At 40.9% G+C, this 19,399-nt stretch overlaps 1 protein-coding gene across 1 annotated transcript in view; it reads left to right on the forward strand.

The window, feature by feature from the left end:
- Positions 1–19,399, forward strand: part of GPD2 (glycerol-3-phosphate dehydrogenase 2) — a 124,235-nt gene that overhangs the window by 25,449 nt on the left and 79,387 nt on the right. The window contains exons 2-3 of the mRNA XM_065413229.1: positions 1,987–2,096; positions 15,428–15,599. Of these exons, the coding sequence (XP_065269301.1) occupies positions 1,995–2,096; positions 15,428–15,599 (274 nt within the window). The 5' untranslated portion in view covers positions 1,987–1,994. The remainder of the gene's footprint in view (positions 1–1,986; positions 2,097–15,427; positions 15,600–19,399) is intronic.

Genomic DNA, 19,399 nt, shown 5'->3' on the forward strand with positions numbered 1-19,399 from the left:
ATCATTTAACTTTTTTGCTTCTAATCTTAGATTTGCCGTTTTTCTTTCCATGTTTCTTTATACGGTTGAGAGAATGTTACTCTTGTTTACAATATATATCTAGATGATGTTCGTTATCATTAGAACACACACGAAGACCAACGCTTGTTTAAAAATGGCTTTCTGACCGTTAGTTCTCAGTTTAATATATCACATTGATTTATTTGAATTAGGAGGCATGGTGATTTGGAACAGAGTGACCTTATTCAACATGTCTTTAAAACATCTGTACGGTGTCCTTCTCCCATACTATTGGAGAGACTGAAGAACCTTCGTCTAGCAGATGGCTAGATAGGAAATAAATAATCATGTATATGGAGATGTACAGTATATTTTTATATGTCTAGTCTAATCATATTTACAGGATTATACAAATCACACTCCTCTGTCACTCAGGATTATTTCTGCAGGTGCTTGACAAGTTGTCATTATCAAAAGCAATAATATATACTCAGTTTAAGAGAACAGACATTGAGATCATAATATCTATAGTAGTCAGAGAAGAAAAAGACTTACTAGATTATAATATCCGGTCATTCACTATACCCTGCTGAGTTTCCTAAAAGGGCAGAAAATTGTGACTTCTTACACTGCTTTAAACTTTTACTATTCCAAATCTCACTATGGAGTCAGTTCCATTAATGTAGGTCATGGACAAAAACCACTTTCCTATCCAAACAACTTTGACTGACTTCTAGTTACTGCTCCATTCTCACTCAGTCCAGGTTTTTTCTTATGTGACTGAAGCTCTGCCGGTCCTGAGGAAAAATGGTTTAGGCTACACCTACTTAGGATTTAGAGACAGTCCTGCATTCAGACACTGTTCTCTAAGAATGTCTGACACATAGTCCTTGTCTTCTGCCTCAACAGTTAGGAGGCGGAGTCCTGCATTCAAATCTACCCTTCTTCACTTCTTTTTCAGCTACTGGGTCTTGTCTGTTGCCTATATCACTACCTCTCCTCTCTGCAGCACCTGGTTGTTTGTTGACCATCAGTGACCCCTCTCTGCAGCATTGCTAGATATAACAAGCATTCATTGTCTGTTGCACAAGAGGAGTAGTGGCCTATCATTCTTGAGTGGCAAACAGGGGGTGCACTCAGAATTTTCTTAAGAAGGTTACCTTCCATGTCCTCATTGAGCTGTCGTATCTCTTTCCGGAGTGAGCATAGAAGTGGAAGAGGCAGTGTGAGGAGATGGCAGCATGGGGTTCTGGAAAGCGGGGAGCTGGGTCCAAGAGCGTCCCAGGGGCTGGAGTCCCAGGAGGAAGCCACCTTCCCCATCTCCAGGTCCCCTCTCCTCCCTCTTTCTCTGCCGGAGAGTCTGGAGAGACCATGAATTTGTGGTATCCTAAGGCAGAGGAGGTTCGTTAGGTCCCCGGCTCTGCCTCCTTGCCCTCATTTGTGCGCCGGGTGGCAGATTAGAGTGCAGTCCTGTTGGGCAAATGGGGTTGTAAAAGGAGCTGGACAATGAAAAAGGATAGCTAGTGGTGGCCTTTGCAAAAATGAAAAAAAAAACGGCTAACTTGTTTGCAAAGAGTACTCAGTGGCTAGTTCTGGGCTGGAGTTCACCTGTCAGTCATTAGCGGTGGGAAGTTTTAGTTGTGATTAGGATGCTATGGCAAAAGCAGCTGCTCCTGCTCATAAGCACTTGCCTGCAGTTGAGATAGGCACTAGGTGTGTAAATTAGTAAGTACATTGAAATATTTCTATACACTTTCTTCACTTATTTTCCTCTAATACACACAATTCCCAAAGATTTTTGCTCCCATCGTCTTGCTGACTTTCTGTACTGATAATATTGCAACCAAAATAATTAATATATTGTTACCCCCAAACTTTATACTCTCAGCACCAATTCTAGTTGAAATGAGTGCTTTATTCTAGACAGTCTGAATTCTAACATGGGTGAAACATATTAATTTTACTCTTTTTTTCCCTTTTTTATAGAGTAAAAAATGGCATTTCGTAAGGTAGTAAAAGGAACTGTTCTCATTGGAGGAGGTGCCATAGCAACAGTTTTTGGCCTCTCTCAGTTTTCTCAGTATAGAAACAAACACGTAAGTATTAATTACGATTTCTGATAAAATATGAAACTTAAAATCTGCTAAAGCGTATGTTGGGTTTATATGAATAGCTTTGTTTGGATATGAATGCCAAGGGCCTCTGAGCTTGATTTGGTTGGAACTAATTTAAAGTACTGCATTAATGATGTTTCATTGCTGTAGATCTTTGAATAGTAAGAAAACATGGACATTATTCTTGTAATTGTTTTAACATTGATGTTTTAAACCTCCCATAAAAATGCTTTTGAAAACTTCCTCATCTCCTATTGAGTTAGGTGGGGTAGGTTTTTCTTCACCAATATGGGTAACAGAATAGAGTATGGCCAATATTTTCAAACTCGGGCTTGTCTACATGATCCCTGGTGCACACTAAAGGTTCCCTAGTGCGCTCTAATGTAGTACTGTTTAAAACAGCACTGTGTTAAAATGCACCAGCAGGATCTACATGGACCAATTAATGTGTAACTCATTAGTGCACTTTAGAAATGACACCCCTGTAGAGCGCATTATCCCACTGGTGTATATGAGCCCTGAGATGGCAACAGGTAAGCAATCGGGTAAGAAATTAAGTGGTTTGATTTCCATGGGTGCTGAATATTCCCAGTTCTCTCTGACTTCAGAATGGGAGTTGTGGCTGCTAACACCTCTGAAAATCAGATCACTTACTTTGGGGACCTGGTCCAATTCCCAGTGAACTTAATAAAAAGATTTCTGTTGACTTCCATGGTTAGGTGCCTAAATGTAGGCACCCATCTTTGAAAACTTTGGTCATTATCAAAATCCAAGAGGCAGAACAGACTCTTTTCCCCTGTTAATTAAAATGTCGACAAAACAAAATCCTAGAATGGGAAAGGCTGTCCGTAAGTGTACTTTTGGACAAAACAGACATATTTAAAAAAACAAAAAAAAACAAATAGGTTGCTGGTTTCACTTTGTGGATTGATTCCTAGTATTGTAGGAAATGGTTTCATTTTCTCCTTTCCCAAAAGAAGGAGCAGAGCTATCGGCCTCTTCCCTCCATTCCCCAGGGAGGCTCAGGATTGAAGCCAATATGGGAGTGCATGTGTGAACAAAGGGGTTATGGGGTGTTTGAACTGGTCTTCAGCAGAGCGGGTGGTGACTAAGCACCAATCAGCACAGTCCACTCCCCACTCTGCCTTCTATGCAGATAATTGTATACAGTAACTGGCTTTGTCACCAGTGCTATGGATTTATAAATTTATAAATATTCAGGCCTGGCCTGGGCAACTGTGCATGTAGAAATTTGCCTGGTGGGGTGGTCCTTAGTGTTGGTTGCAAGGCTGGAAGCTCCCCTTTTCAGAATCTTTGCCAGTCACCAACTTTCTGTTAACTCTCCTCAGTCTGAGTAGATAGAGTGTGCAGCGCTCTGATCCCACTTGTTCCAGTCTGGGCTTGAAAATAGAGCCTGATCCCTAGAAATCCTTTTGGATTATATCCAATTCATTTAGCACTTGCTAAATTGGTATATTGTTTATCACAATATATGTGTGGCCAGCTGTCTTTAACCTGCTTGCAAGGTAACAGCTTGCCATGGACAATTAACATCTCATCTTTTACTGTATGTTAATTTTAAATTTGCTTGATTTGAATGATTTAAAATAAGATCTGGTTTTGGTTTTAATGGTCTAATTCAGGAGCAACAATGGTTGTAGACAGCTTTCATTTAGTTCCAGGAATGCTTTGTCAATAATAATCCAGAGACTTTTTTCCTTGTTTATGTACATGAAGGAATAGTAGCATGGGTGCAGGAAAAAGAGATTGTGCCCCATGACATGAGTAAAGTTGGAAAAAGGATAGTCCTTATAACTTCAGATATAGTATAACAGAAAGTGTATTGTAAAATAGTACATTTGGATCTTATGTTCAATTCAGTTGCTGCCTCTGTCTTATACTACACCGCTACCCCTATATAACGCGACCCGATATAACACGAATTCGGATATAATGAGGTAAAGCAGCACTCCGGGGGGGCGGGGCTGCGCACTCCGGTGGATCAAAGCAAGTTCGATATAATGCGGTTTCACCTATAATGCGGTAAGATTTTTTGGCTCCCGAGGACAGCGTTACCTCGAGGTAGAGGTGTAGTTGGTGGTCATGTTCCAAAGACTCCCTGGAGTCTTTATCAGGAATCTGCCTGAATTAGTATACTGTAACATTTTTAAGCTTAGAACTTCAAATAATAAACCAAATGCATAGGATGCTAATACGTATCAGGATTGTAACCAGAGCCAGGCAAATTTTTTTTGGCAGAGAAATTTCACTGGGAAAGAAAATGGATATCTCTCTCCCCCCCCCCCCCCCCAAAGTTGATATATTTTAATTCTTCATTTTGAAACATGTTGTTTTCAAGTTTTGACAATAACAAACAGAACACAAATGGTAGAAAACAGTCAAATTGACTAGAAAAACCAAAAGTATTTCATTCTGAGTCTACTGGGGATTCAAAACAATTTTCCTGAGTTTAGAAGAAAATTTGGTTTCTATTTAAATTGTACGATATAAATAAATAATATATTCATTCCATTTTGGAAGAAAAACCAGACCAAAAAATCCATTATTCACTCAGCTCTAATTGTAACAGATTAATTACACACATGGATTTTTATGAAATTGATGTTCCAAAATTCAGGGAATTGCTCCCTTCTCCATCAATACTAGAAATCATATGGAAATGTATTTCCTGGGATGATGTAAAACTTTTCGTTGAGAAGGGTGACCCTAATGGCCAAATGAAACATTGGCTTGTGACCTGATCTCTGAAGCTACTGCAAACTGTGGGATCATCCTAAAAAACTTCTCTGAAAACTTCTAGCATATATATAAGCAAGGAGTCTGGCAAGTGAACAACATACAATTTCTCATGCTTCTGTGTTGTAGTAACTTGCACATTTGCTCTGTGATGTCCTTAAAAATTACTGCCTTAAACACCCAATGGAGGGCAGCAGGTGGGACATAACTGGAGGGATTGACACAATGGAGAACAGTTCATTTACAGTGTTGACATATCTAAGCTGTGAGCATATCCCACAGCACAACTGTCCTCTCTTTAATAATGCCTGCCAATCAAATGTATGCTAGGGCAAAGGATCTTCCCATCTACAAGAGCCAGGAAAAGATGTTGCCCCAAGTAACACTAATTGGCTACACATTGTAGTAAGTCTGTGGCTTTTTCAAAAACGGAATTTATCACACAATCAGACAGAAAACCTAAATTAATATGCATATGGATTTCCCCTTATCTGTAAGCAAGACCTAATTTACTCTGTGGCAAGTTGTACCTCCGTGCTGTGGCAAGGTCTCTGGATTCTGTGGCACTCTGGTGTGGCAAACTAAAATGTATGTGGCAGCCAGCATAAAGTTGAACACGAACAAATTGAAGTCTTTAATATGAAAAGAAATAACACAATCAGTACAGAAGCTCTTGTTAATTTTGATACAAAATTTAATTCATTTTACATTGTTTCCCACATTCCAAGTGTTTCAGATTTTTGTATTGAAATCCTACAACTGCACCATAGAAATTGTCAGGTGGAAAGTAGAGGCTTTGGCAGCTGGGTTGGGGAGATTTGGGGCTTTTGGAACTTGACAAGTTGTGGGAGGAAGTTTTGAATTCTTGAATGAGCACATTAGCTGCCTGTTTCTGCTAAAATGATCAGCAATGATAGTTTATTTTGGCACTTAAATTGGCATAATTAGGTTTCAGAGTCAACATGAATGAGGCAGTTAACACAGCTCAACTATGTTTACAGACTGCCTACAGACTCAGGAAGAAAATTCTTCGGTGGTTTATGTGGTGTTCATCTTCAGGTTTTCTTCACAAGCATGGGCAATAGGAAAAATAACTTAACCCTCCCCCCTCAAATTCTGGAGCACAATTACCCAGTTAAGAATGGTATTAGGAGTAAATTCTGTGGCTATAGTATCACGGAATACCTGTGGCCCTGGGATAATTGCACCAAAAGCTGCTGCAAGTTGTTTCTTCTTCTTTTTCAAACCATCACTGTATATACATTGATTTGTGCAGCAAAAGACAAATTAATCACCTGGCTTAACTCACGGACTTGGAGCTGCTTTGTAATAATTTCTGAATATTGGTCGCTAGGATATTTCCTGTATGAATATATTGATTTAGTTTACTAGCAGGCTGTGAGGAACAAGAGGGAGGACACTGGCTCAAGATAAGGCACACCAAGTAAACACTTACAGGTTGTTACAGAACAGTGGAAGAGACATTGGCTCAGAGGATACTGGCTCGACCTCCTGTGCAGCCTACCCAGGGCCGGCTCCAGGGTTTTGGCCGCCCCAAGCAGCCCTCCCCCCCCCCCCCAAAAGCCGCGATCGCGTTCACGATCTGCGGCGGCAATTCGGCGGGAGGTCCTTCGCTCCAAGCAGGAGTGAGGGACCGTCCGCCGAATTGCCGCTGAATAGCTGGACGTGCCGCCCCTCTCCGGAGCGGCTGCCCCAAGCACCTGCTTGCCAGGCTGGTGCCTAGAGCCGGCCCTGAGCCTACCAAACTTGTTTGGAGAAGCAGGGCCAAAAGCCCAGGAACTGAGAAGGACAAAGAACTTGGGCTGGGTAAAAACAGAGTCAAATTTCTCTACCTTTAATTCTGTTGAATGAAAATGATGTGCAGTATATCAGTTCAAATATGTGCACAATCTTTGTTTCAAAATGGTCTTGATAAATGATACATTTTCTTATTCTGCATGTTGCCTTCTTAAGGGGGTTCCATTTTCAGCTTATAGTTAAAAACTAATCAATATAAATCAACTAGCTAGGCCTGCCTGGGATACTGTCAGTGGATGGGGAGCCTATAGGTAAGATAGACATGCATGTAGACTGTTTTTTAAAAATCCTTTTGTCCCCATCTTATGTTGTTCCCTGCTATTAGAATGAAACAATACTTTGTTTTCAGAACACTTCTGGTCACTGTATTCACCACTGGGCATAGACTCCTGAAGGGAAGAACTGCTGGTATTGAACTCCGTTGCACCCACTGGTTATGCACAGGTGATACTCTAGGTTCTGTAGCCTAGGGCCCAGTCTGAGAGTTGGAGAATTGCAGAATTCCACCCTAGGAGAGGGAGATGCATGAAGCCTGACACCTGAGGGGGGTGTGTACTCAGAGATCAGAATGGAGGTAGAGGTGCAGCTAACCTTGTAACTGTGTTGTTGACCATCACAAATGGAACCACAGATTATCATGTGGCCTGTATTGAAGATATTGACTAGATTTTCCTTCCTTGTGGCTGGCTCACTCTGTTTCTCTCATGCCTTCATGGTAACATTTCCTTCCTTTAAAGCAGTTCTTTCTGCTATTGGGATGTCTGGCATTTTGGCCAACACACTAGGGTTGCACCAGGGACCCCAGAGCTAAAAGCATGAGTTTCTACAGCTTGAGCTAAAGAGCAAGGCCCTGTATGTATGAGTTGTAAGAGACTTGCATCCTCTGTCGAGCTGGCACAGAGGTTGATGTGTAATAAACAATGACCATTACACTATAAGGGTATGTGACTCTGGATGGGGCTAATAGGATGAATATTTTGCTTTGAAAAGGAAACTGATTTTTTTTTTTTTTTTTTTTTTTTTTTTTAAATCTTACTCTTTCCAAATGATGGCCATGAGTTTGATGATGTAAACCTACCTAGAGATAATACAGGACAAATTATTATCAGAAATGCTTACTTTACGATTACTAGATCAGTTTAGAACTTCAAGATTTAATTCAGGCTGCCAAACTAAATTTGTTCTCCCAAAGAATATAATCAAAACCATTCAAGGAACGCTTCCCTGAGAAATTGTAGATATAAACTGCAATCGCCTATTTTGGTAAACACACTTGTTTGCTGCCAAACGAATCACATTATTGCAGATGGAATCCCTGTATGCAGCTTTCCTTCGGTCTCCCATTTAATTGACAGCAAGATAAATCACTATCAATTTTGAGTGCACCAGGCACCATGCTGTATGTACACTAATATGGTATCTGTTTAGGACTCTATACCAAAGGATCTGTTCTTTTACCTGGGTATAGCTGTGAAAATATTCAGCTGTACACACTGACTGTCCCTCTTTGAGTGCTGAGTCTTGTTTTTCTGGCAATATTATGTCCAGCTGAACATGTTGAAATTGACACAACTTTTTTGCTGAAGGGAGGGTGATCATTATCTTGGAAAAACCTGTTAAAGGTTTTTACCTTGTCTCTTGTACAGAACTAATTTAATGAGGGGGAATTTTTGAATTAAAAAAAAATAAAACTTGCATGTACTGTAGAGACATGAACATAAATAGTAGTGGATAGCTAGAAATGGACACATTTCTGACTCGTTCAACTATCCATACAATTTGGTTCATCTATCATTCTGTGGCCCCATTTCAGCACATCACTTAAGTGCTTAACTTTAAGCATGTGAGTAGTCCCATTAAAAGATAAGCATATGCTTAAGTGCCTTGCTGAATTGAGGCCTCAAGTCAGAATTACAGATAAGATAACTTTGTCTTGTGTGGAGGATAGCTACAGAACTGGATCCTAAATACAATAAAATTCAGGGGGTAGTAGACTTTAGCTAGAGCGAAGTGGAGCTTGCTGCTAAATTTTCAATGACACACGTCTAAGTGAGATATTCCGCACTCCCAGCTCTACTTTGTGTATTAAAACAGGAAGCTTCAGTGAATCCTACTGGTTCATTAAAGGTACCGGGGAATAGCATTGTATCAGAAACGGAACCAGAGGCCAGGAATTTGTCCCCTTCCTGCCCCCCCCAGGATAGATTTGGTTTTAAAGAAAATGTCATATTAAAAAAATCAAACTGGTGAAAATTTGTTTGCACAGTTACAATTCACATTGCTTTTATTTAAAATGTATTGATCTGATTTGTGTTTGACGTGTATAGCAAGTGGTTAGCTAAAAGCAGTTTGTAAAGTAAAAGCAGGGGAAATACTTTAGGTTGAGTGGGCCATTATAATTTCTCAAAATTAGGTTGTGAAAAAGGCTTATTAATTTTTACTTGACTTAGAGGAGGTATACAAATATGGTTAGTACCTCCTTAATTATAATAAATAGAAGATGAAGCAGTTTTACTTTAATCTAACTACTCCATTGATTGACTCGCATAATACAGCAGCAACCTCTTTCATTCTCTTATGTATTAAGTAATTTGCATGAAACCCTACACACTATGCTCAAATTAATCCTGTACATGATTACAGGACAACCTGATTGTTAATTGCCTGTGGTCTTTAAATACGCACTTCTTTCAGCAGTAGACACTAATTATTAGATCTTGTTTTCTGTTGCACCAGTAGTGACAACTGTGTAGAACATTTAAAAAAAATTTGCAAGTCTAATAAGGGTTTAAACATAGGGAGAAAGTGATCTAATCATTTTGAGTGGAACTATCCAAGGTTCATAAACCAAGGAAGGCTGTAGATCGGGCTTCCGTCTAGTCAGTAGTTCACCTTGGGGATGTCGTGTAAACCATTATTTAGTCTTACACCCACAGGGATGTGTTGCAGAGAACTATAACAAATAGTTTATTGTTTGCCTTAAAGGGACACCGAAGGTTGACATGCGTAAAGCTTAACATATTTAAAATATCATTGTATTTTAACTGTCCTTCAGATCATGAAAATATTTGTCATGTGCCTTTTTTCTTTCTTTTTTTTTTTCTTTTTTCTTTTAAAGTTTTATAGGGAGGCCTTGCTCTGAGTCATTTCTACTACTACAGAGCTGATTGGCCACTTCAGAAAACTGCACCATTTGGTTGGTTATCTCAGGGAACCCTGCTCATCAGAATTAGGGATGAAAGATGTCTCTAACAGCTATAATTCACAGGCAATAGAGCAGGAGACAATGAAGCTATTTTCTAAAATTGAGCAATTTGTATAATTCAGTGCATTTAAAAAAGACGTGCCTTCATGTGTGGAGGTCAGAGGCGTGGTCTACATGGTGAAATTGTCATGCTATTGTCACTTATAACTATATAGATTATAGGGCATTGAGGAAAGGCAGATACAAAGCATCTCAGCAAGTGGGAAGGGGTGGAAAAGCAGCATAATAGACAAAAGCAGCTGCTCTGCAATGGTGGTAAGAAGATAGTATTTTGTAACTTAACCTAAACTCAAGTAACGTGTGCTGAGCTGTTAGAGGGTGAAGACCAATTAGATCTACTAGACTACACTCCATTGCAGGGTTGTTCCCTACTATATGCATATACTTCAGTACATTGCCCAATCAAATTCTAAATATCTGTAGTCTTCAACCATTTCTCTTGGAAGAATATTCCATAATCTGTTAGGAAACTCTTATGATGTTCAGCCTAAATTTCCTCCTTGTTCACTTTAATCAATTTCAGTACTAGCCGCACCCATTTGTATTAATCAGTTTTTGTCGTTGGCCTTTACACCCTGCAAAAACTATGTCTACGCTGCAGTCAGAGGAGTGGCTGACTTTTGATCGATCTAGCTCAAGTTACAATTGCAGTGAAGCTGCGGCAATGTGGGTGACTGCTTGAGTACATACTTGGAATCCGGAGTGGGCTTGTACGGCCCCTGCTGCCTTGGCTTCACTGCTATTGTTGCTCGCGCTAGCAAAATCAGAGAGAGCTTTGGTATGTCTACTTTTGCTGCAGTCACACTTCTGAGTGAAGTGTAGACATTACCATAGGCAGTTTTGTGACATACATGTTCTTCAGCAGATTGAGAAAGAAGATAGGGAGTCTCTTAATTATTTATTTGTCGCCACATAAACATAAATTTATTATAAAATCAAAGTCATGGTGTTTTACAATGTTAAAAATTAATTAAAATTGACCCCGCTCCGGTCCAGAGGGGGCTGTGGCTGGAGAAAGCAGCTTTTAGGCTGAGCTGATTGGGGGAAGTGGCTGCAGCTGGGGCCACGCCCCAAACAGACTCAGCTGGCCCTGTAAAGGCCAGGGCAGCCAGAAGCTCAGCAGTCTCTCTCTGAGTGCAGAGAGAGAAGGGCCTGGCTGCAGCAAGCTAGGGATAGCGTACCTGAGTGGAGCAGGGCTGGGGACAGGCTGAGGAGCTGGGGAGCTCCAGCCTGGATAGCCCCAGGCTGCGGCCTAGAGGAAGGCCAAGGGGTACTGGGGGTTGCAGAGGGCAGCCCAGGGCTAGGCCAAGGCAGCAGGTCCAAGCCCTCCTTGCCAGTGATGAGTGGCCTATACTGCAGTCTGCCCCAGGGAGCGGGGGCTAGTTGGTGACTGGCAGTGGCCTAGTACTGAGGCAAGGTGGGGATAGTGGGTGGGGTTCCCCTGGGAGGGGAGACCTAGCGTGTGGGTATTGCCAGGGGGCAGCACCCAGAGCAAGGGGCACTGGGGTCCTGGGAGGGATACGGGAGCCCAGAAGAAGAGGACAGGTGGATCACCGGCCTGCAGAGGGCGCTCCAGAGGCTGGAGAGCTAATTCCCTGGACGACCAGCAGGAGGCCCCGCAGGGGTGAGTCCGACCTTCTTACAAGCCCTCTGAAACCAAAAAGCAATATCTGACCTAAACAAAATGACATTACTTTTATACTCCTTTCATTTGTACATTTCTAATTTAGTTTGTAAGTATATTGAAGGAGGGATTATGTACTCGAACCTCCGTGGTGCTAAAGATGAGCTGAAGCAGGGGATGGGGAAACAAAGGTGCTTACAAGTCTTTCTCTCCCAGATCTGGGGCTTATTGGGGCCAAACCTGTCCCCATAGGACTGCTCTAATTTATGACGGCTCAAACTGCCTCTAGGGACAATTCTTCCAGCCCATGATAGCCAGAGCACACAGCGCTGTGGCCTGGCTGAGAGAGCTGAGAGTGTGTGGAAGGGCGGAGGAGGTGGCATAGTGTTGACTAAACTGGCTTTACATCACTGGGAAAAGCATATGGCAGTTTTAAACTGGTAGTGCAAAGGGCTCTTACCTTGAATGAGGATGGAACCCTGTATCTTTAAGTGACATGTGCATCCTCTGGTGATGTAGAAATAGTAATGTTATTCTTTCAGATTCAGCTTTGGTAGACTGAATGTCTTTGCTGCTGAATTGTGCATGTGTTTAGCTAGCTGTTTCCTATCTTTTTACTTTGGATGATCATTTATATAAATAGAACTTTAATGAAGTATCAGGCTGAGCATGTTCAGCCGATAGGGAGGAGTGACTTTTCGGAAGCTACTCCAGCACTGAGTCACGAAAGTTACTGTTTCTAAGTTCTGACACTTCACTTGCTGAAGAAATAAGTGTTGTCACCTCACTTATATAAACTATTCTGCATATTACTTTCCTATTTATTTCTACTATCTTTTATTCAGAGTGCAAAAAATATAGCAATTCAAATATTGGAAACTGAATAGCTTTCAGATTGCAAAATATAATATAACACAACACTTAGGCTGAAATCTGCGTCCCTTTCCCGCTCCCTTTGCACTAGGTGGGAGGGCTGGAGTGGCATAAAGGGGGCCTTAAAAGCCTGGTTGTGGCAAGGGAGGATTTTCCTGGCACAGGCACTGTGGTAGGCAGCTGTAAGGTTACTTCCAGAGGACAGTCATTGCAATACTCAATGAGGGAAGGGCATGTTGGGGTAGAGCCACATCATGCAGCGCTACAGAAATTCCAGGCAGCCCTGCAGCCCATAGGGCAACCAAAGGAGGCTGCAGTAACTTAGTTGGACTGGGGGCTTCTTCAGCTCCTGGAGCAGCCCAGGATCGGATTCGAGAGGGTACAAAGATGGCTTAAAACTAATTTAGCCCTCCTCCCTTTGGGCTGTGTGCTCTGGTCTAAGTGGTGCAGCCAGTGGCTCTCAACATTTCCACACTACTGTACCCCTTTCAGGAGTCTAATTTGTCTTGCGTACCCCCAAGTTTCACCTCACTTAAAAACTACTTGCTTACAAAATCAGATTTAAAAATACAAAAGTGTCACAGCACACTCTTACTGAAAAATTGCTTTCTCATTTTTACCGTATAATTATAAAATAAATCAATTGGAATATAAATATTGTACTTACATTTCAGTGTATAGTATATAGAGCAGTATAAACAAGTCATTGTCTGTATGAAATCTTAGTTTGTACTGACTTCGCTAGTGCTTTTTATGTAGCCTGTTGTAAAACTAGGCCAATATCGAGATGAGTTGATGTACCCACTGGAAGACCTCTGCGTACCCCCGGTTGAGAATCACTGGCTTAGAGGCTTTGCACAAAATCTCACTCTTAATGTAGAAGTACTTTACAAATGCGTATGAATTAAGCCTTGCAATGTCTGTGTGAGGTAAGGAAGTATTACCCCCATTTTACAGGTGAAGAAATAGAGATACTCCAGAGGCCCACATTTCTAAAAGTGACCACTAATTTTGGGTACTCAGCTTGAAATAATCTTATTTCCTGGGGTGTTGGGCTTGCAAAATTGTGTTTCAGATCAACGGAAGCTGCAAATATCAGCACCTCTGAAAAGCAGTTGGCAGTTTGGACACCCAAAAATGGAGACATCCAAGATTAGTGGATACTTCTGAATGTTGACTTAAATGACTTGCCCAAGACCATTGAGGTCTGTGCCAGAGCTGGGAATAGAAAACAGGTGTTCTAACTCACACTCCAGTACCTTACCCACAAAACTATCCTCCTTGCCTTCAAGCACCCAGACATACTATTGCACATGCTTTGATTTGGTGTTTTGTCCTCAAAATCCATTTCCTACACCACAAGTGATTATTCTATTACGAAAAAGATTGTCAGCCCCTTCAGAGCTTGAAAACAATAGTTTGGAGAGTGACCCACTACCCAATTGTGTGCAACATTGAAGGTTGATGGTGAATAAGAATGTGAGAGGGAAGAAAGACAGGGCTGGAGCAGACGGCAGTACGAGAGAGCAAGCACGATTTCTTTTGTGGCCTTGCATCTTAATTAACTTTGGAATAATTATGATACCTGGCTACAGCCCATTGTACATAAAGTAATTAATATACTACATAGCAGAGGTGGATTACAAGCCATAATGATGGTACTCATAATATAGATTATGAAGTGCACAACCAATAGTAGGATTTTAGGATACCCGTAATTACAAGGGCTTTCAGACATCTGTTTAAACTGATATTAACCAAACCTCTTACCTCCAAGTAAAGTCTTTAGGAAATGGTCAATTTTTAAATTTAAAACAAAACAAAACCCCAAATAAACAAAAAACCAAAGCCTCCTGCCCATTTAGGTTAATTGACTTAGAAAGTTTGTCATTCTCTTTCACTAGGGTCATCAAGCTGAGAGATGGGTCACTATAGAAATCAGACAATGATTGTTTTAGAGAAAATTATTATTCTGGAATCCATTAAAAGAAAACCAGAAATGGTCTATGAATACTGTCATACTGCTATACGGTACCGCTAAAAAGTTAGCACATTGTATGATTTGAGAAATAAAAGCAAAGTAGGTTAAGGTTTAAAAAAAGGGGCTGTACACAGCTGATTTTCAATAATAAAAATGAGAAAACATTAGCTTTTATAACTTTTATAGCTTTTTTACAGTCAGTTTTTTTTTAATTAAACTTTTTTTTTCCTTTGGGATATGGATGGATTGTCTTCCTATCTGTTTGTACATCACCTAGCATACTGGGGCCTTTGATCAGTACCACAGTACAAATAATGCATTAATATTTTAATGTTCCATGGAAGCAACAGAAATAATATGACTACCCTCTGGTGCAAAATAATTCCTCCAATGGCTGCTGGATGCTCTGCAATGACTCTATAGCCTAGTAGATTAAGTTTGTATTGTATATGCTAAAAATACAGAGTTCTAATCCTATTCAGGATATATCTTTATTATAAAATCTTCAATACTCCCTTCTGGTATTTGATACTGTATCTTGTTTTATTAATTCCTCAATAACTATACATTTAACTCACCTTGGCTACTCCTGCAAACTAACCCTTAACTCTTTTAATGCTGTTTGTTACGTTTTGCATTTGCTAAAATATTTTCTATTAGATTTAAAAGTGACTGAAAAAAGACACCTTTTTCTGATTAGTTTCCACTAAACTATACCTATTCTATAAGGAATATCAGTGATGTGCCATCAGTGTATACAAGGCATGCCTTATGTGCTCCAGGCTGGGTTGTGCCTGCAGGATGATTCTGTTTGGCCCTTGAACATGCAAAAATAGCACCCTCTGCACAGCCTGACCTCATATGCTCCATATGTGCAAGGTCGTGCTCTGTGAAGGATGCCATTTTGCGTACAACTGCATGTCTGACTAAAAATGTCCTAGTATGCCACTGAGGAATAGACACAAATACTGTCTTGATTTTTTTTGTCCTTGTAGGATAACTTTATGTATGTTCAAGCAGCAGAACCTGTGAACATACCAATGAAAAATCACTTTCCTACAAGAGAAGATCAGTTCCTGGCTCTACAAAACACAAGCGAATTTGATGTGCTTGTTATAGGAGGAGGAGCAACAGGATGTGGCTGTGCGTTAGACGCTGTTACGAGAGGTGAGGCATGAATGTATGAGCATATTACAGGTAGAAAAAAATCACCTACTATAAAAGTGCTTGCATGCAATTTAATATAAACTAATGAAACTGGATATTCAAACACAAAGCTGGTTTAAAATGGGGAATCTGCTGTCTTCCCCACTGCCCTCCAAAGACTTGATTATATAACTATCTTTGGATCCCAATGTCTAGTGTGAACTTGAAGGAAACTAGGAGTCATATTTTGTTGGTACAGCTGCAGCTATATGGAAATGAATTCTTCCAGCCTCTGTTAGTTGGGTTTATCTTTAATTTAAAATGTGAGTCATCGAGGTTTGTGCAGGAGGACAATTACAGGAAAGAGAGAAGGAAAAGCCATACCGCAGTCTGCAGCCAACTTCATTCGAAAAGAAGAGGGCTGGGCATGATTTCTACATGAGCAATCAAATATGGTGTCAGTCCCCTGTTTTCTGTAGGGGTGTCATGTAAAAATGGCTGGTAACCATTTTCACATGTTTGGCACATGTTAAATAGATTTTACTCTTAGCACAGATTTAGATTAGTCCGTCTGGATTTTTCATTAAAACCTACCAATAGGATTCTGCTTGAAGATCCACATGGTAAGTCTCTGATGTTCTGCTCTCTTTCTTTATGGAAAGTTTTTTATTTTTTGTTTTGAAATTAAGGTGAATGGACATATTTTAATACACCTCTACCCCAAAATAATGCTATCTTCGGGAGCAAAAAAATCTTACCGCGTTATAGGTGAAACAGCGTTATATCGAACTTGCTTTGATCTGCCAGAGCGTACAGCCCCGCCCCCCCGGAGCGCTGCTTTACCGAGTTATATCCGAATTCGTGTTATATCGGGTCATGTTATATCGGGGTAGAGGTGTACAAGATTAATGGTCTCTCAAAATTATTATTTCTTGTTAAAATATTGGGGCAAAATTTAGCTCTGTTTAAACAAGACCAACACTTCTGAAGTGAATGGAGCCAAGTCTGCTTACTTGGGGTGAATTTGGACCTTGGATTTTAATTGATTGCTCCGTTTAGGATTCAGCTGTGTTTGCTATGTTTTTAAAAAGGAAAATCTTGACTTTTTATTCAGATTTTATACAGCAAAAATGATTGAAAACTAATACATAAGTTAGCTGATCTATAAAATGTACTAATCACAACTCTGTTGCGTAAGAGACGCATGAACTTAAGTCTTTTCTTGACTGCAGTGTTTCTATTGAACTTCCTTCACGTTTTATGTATATGTAGACAAGCATCTGGCTGCAGTTTGGCTGTTTCTGTCAGTCATTCACTAACCTTTGAACACTAATATACACTCAAATATATTTGAGAACACAGTTAATTACAGAATAATGGCCATGCTCCTCTCTAATACAGGCTGAGCATTCCTGGAATAACCTGTTTTGAGGACTTTGCTGGGTAGTTATTGGTTAAACAGATGGCCCAAGAGGTAATTTACAGGGCTCAACTCTACCTGGGTTTGGCCACAGCATGCTTCCCATCACTCAAACTTGAGTCTTTGGTGTTTTTCTCCTTTGACATCCAGCCTTCACTAGATCCTGGTGCTTTTTTCTTTATTTCCAAAACGTGTCCCTTGCTTTCCATCCTGTCTTGATTTTTTTCACCCTTGTAAGGTAACTTTATGTATGTTCAAGCAACAGAACCTGTGAACATACCAATGAAAAGTCACTTTCCTGAAAGAGAAGATCAGCTTGTGGCTCTACAAAACAAAAGCAACAATGTTCCCTGCTCTCATGACTTCCCATCTTGATTACTTCACCCTCTTCTCCAGTCTCAGCCATAGATTCTGCATAGATTCCTCTTATAAGTCCTGATCCCTGTACCACTGAAATCAATGGGAGTATTTTCCATTGAATTCAAAGTGGACAGGATCAAAGCCTTAACCCACATTAATAGGAAGCTTCACCTCACTTGCAAAGCTCTGCATTACTATCCACACTATCTATTTTTCATTTTCTCTTGCTCTCTATACTTCTTGTTTCTCTTGACTGTGTTCTCCCTCTCTCATACAGTTCAGACTTAGTGCTGCCTTTCATGCTGCTCTATAAAATTAGAACAGCTGCCCAAGAATATTTACAAAGCCCCACTCCCATTCATTATATGGGGATGTAGTAGGGACTTCTATATTAAGATGGCTTAACATTTTCTATAATAAATTATTCTTGTGACCATTTTTTAAGAAGCTCCAGCTTCTTCTTTGTTTGGCTTTGATATTTGGCAAGGAGAAGAAGCCCTCAGGCTAGAGAAGTAACTATTTTTTTTGGCCCCATTTAATTCCATGTAGGCTTAGCTGAGCTATAATCTGTATCCCTTCTCTTGGTTGTATTTCTCAGAAATTTTTTGGCACTGAGCTGTTTTTGTGCATCTTGTGGTTAGGTTGTAAATTCTTAAGGATGCAAACCATTGCCTTTTTCAGCTTCGCTCTTCTGAGTGCTGGTCCCTATGTGTCTTCCACACATGGGCATGCATGGGCACCATATGCCTGAGTTCGGAGATTTCTAGCAAGTAGGGCCTGTTGAGCTGCGCTTGCACAGTTACTTTTCTCATGCTCCAAACTGAAGGTAGAAGGGGAGGTGCGGACCAACACCTCTCCAGTTCCTTCTTACCGCTGCACAGCCTGAGTTGGAATCCTCTTGTGTCCACAGATTTCCTCTGCTTCTTAATGCACCTGTAAATAAATTGTAAATAGTTTTTAGTATTTTTGTATAGTTAGTTTTTAATCTCAGTAGAGTTTGTATAAGTTTTCTCCTGTCTTGGGGAGTCTCTTCCTGTAGATAAAGACTGTGCCCAGAGTCCCCGGGTTTAAGAACTGCATCTCATACCCCTACTTCTTCTCCATGAGTGATGAACACCAACACTGCTTCTACTATCTGGGAGAAGTGCATATCTCTGCTAAATGTGCAGCATTTGCTGCTTGTTTCCCTCTTGAACCCCCACGGCATGAGAGCACCAACTGAGAAAACATCTTGTAGAGAAGGCTACGAGACCTCAGTCTGATCCAGGCCAGGGAGATCCCTCTTATGGATCGGCCTCAACTGAGGAGCAGCACCCCTCTGAGAATTAGCTCAGGGGTGGAAACCAGAGCTGCTAAGCCCAAGGGGAGATATCATCCAGGATTTCTCATGAAAGTAAGAGGCACTCTCATAGGCATAAGAATAGAGCACCTCCTTTCAGGTCTGCTCCAAGAAAAGAGCTCCCTCCTTGACTCTGTCCAAGTTGGGTGAGTCTTCGTGCTCAGGTCCTAAAGACTTAGGCTTGCTTAGATCCTCTGATTATTGAGGGTGAGATGTGAAGGAGAAAGGATCCGCTGGTACTGATGTCAGCTTTGATTTGTAAGCTGAAGGATTGGCACCTACCGACATCATCTAAGAGCTTCCCAGTAGACTTTTTTTGATGGTACTGACCCCTTCCAGAAGAGACCTGTCATCTATGATGACCCTGGATGTGCCAGATTCTTCAGTTCTGACTACAGAACACCCTAGACTCCTGGACGAACCAAAACTTTCACTTCACCAGAAGATATCTTCACCCTTCCATATCCTCTTCTTTTGGGTCGGACTCTTCTGAGACACATTGACACCAGAGGAGAAAATGACATAGAGGAGATGGGAATGATCCTTGCCTCAGACCTTAGGCAGGAGTTTTCACCCATCAGTACAGATAGCTCCACTAGTTGAACAGGAGCTGTCAGAGAAGTCAGAGGCTCCAGACAATCACTTGCTCCCATGTAGGGAAGTGAGTTTGGACATAGACGTGAGAAGATCTGGGGTTCGTCC

This window comes from Emys orbicularis, chromosome 11 (genome assembly GCF_028017835.1).
Source record: "Emys orbicularis isolate rEmyOrb1 chromosome 11, rEmyOrb1.hap1, whole genome shotgun sequence".
Lineage (NCBI taxonomy): Eukaryota > Metazoa > Chordata > Testudines > Emydidae > Emys > Emys orbicularis.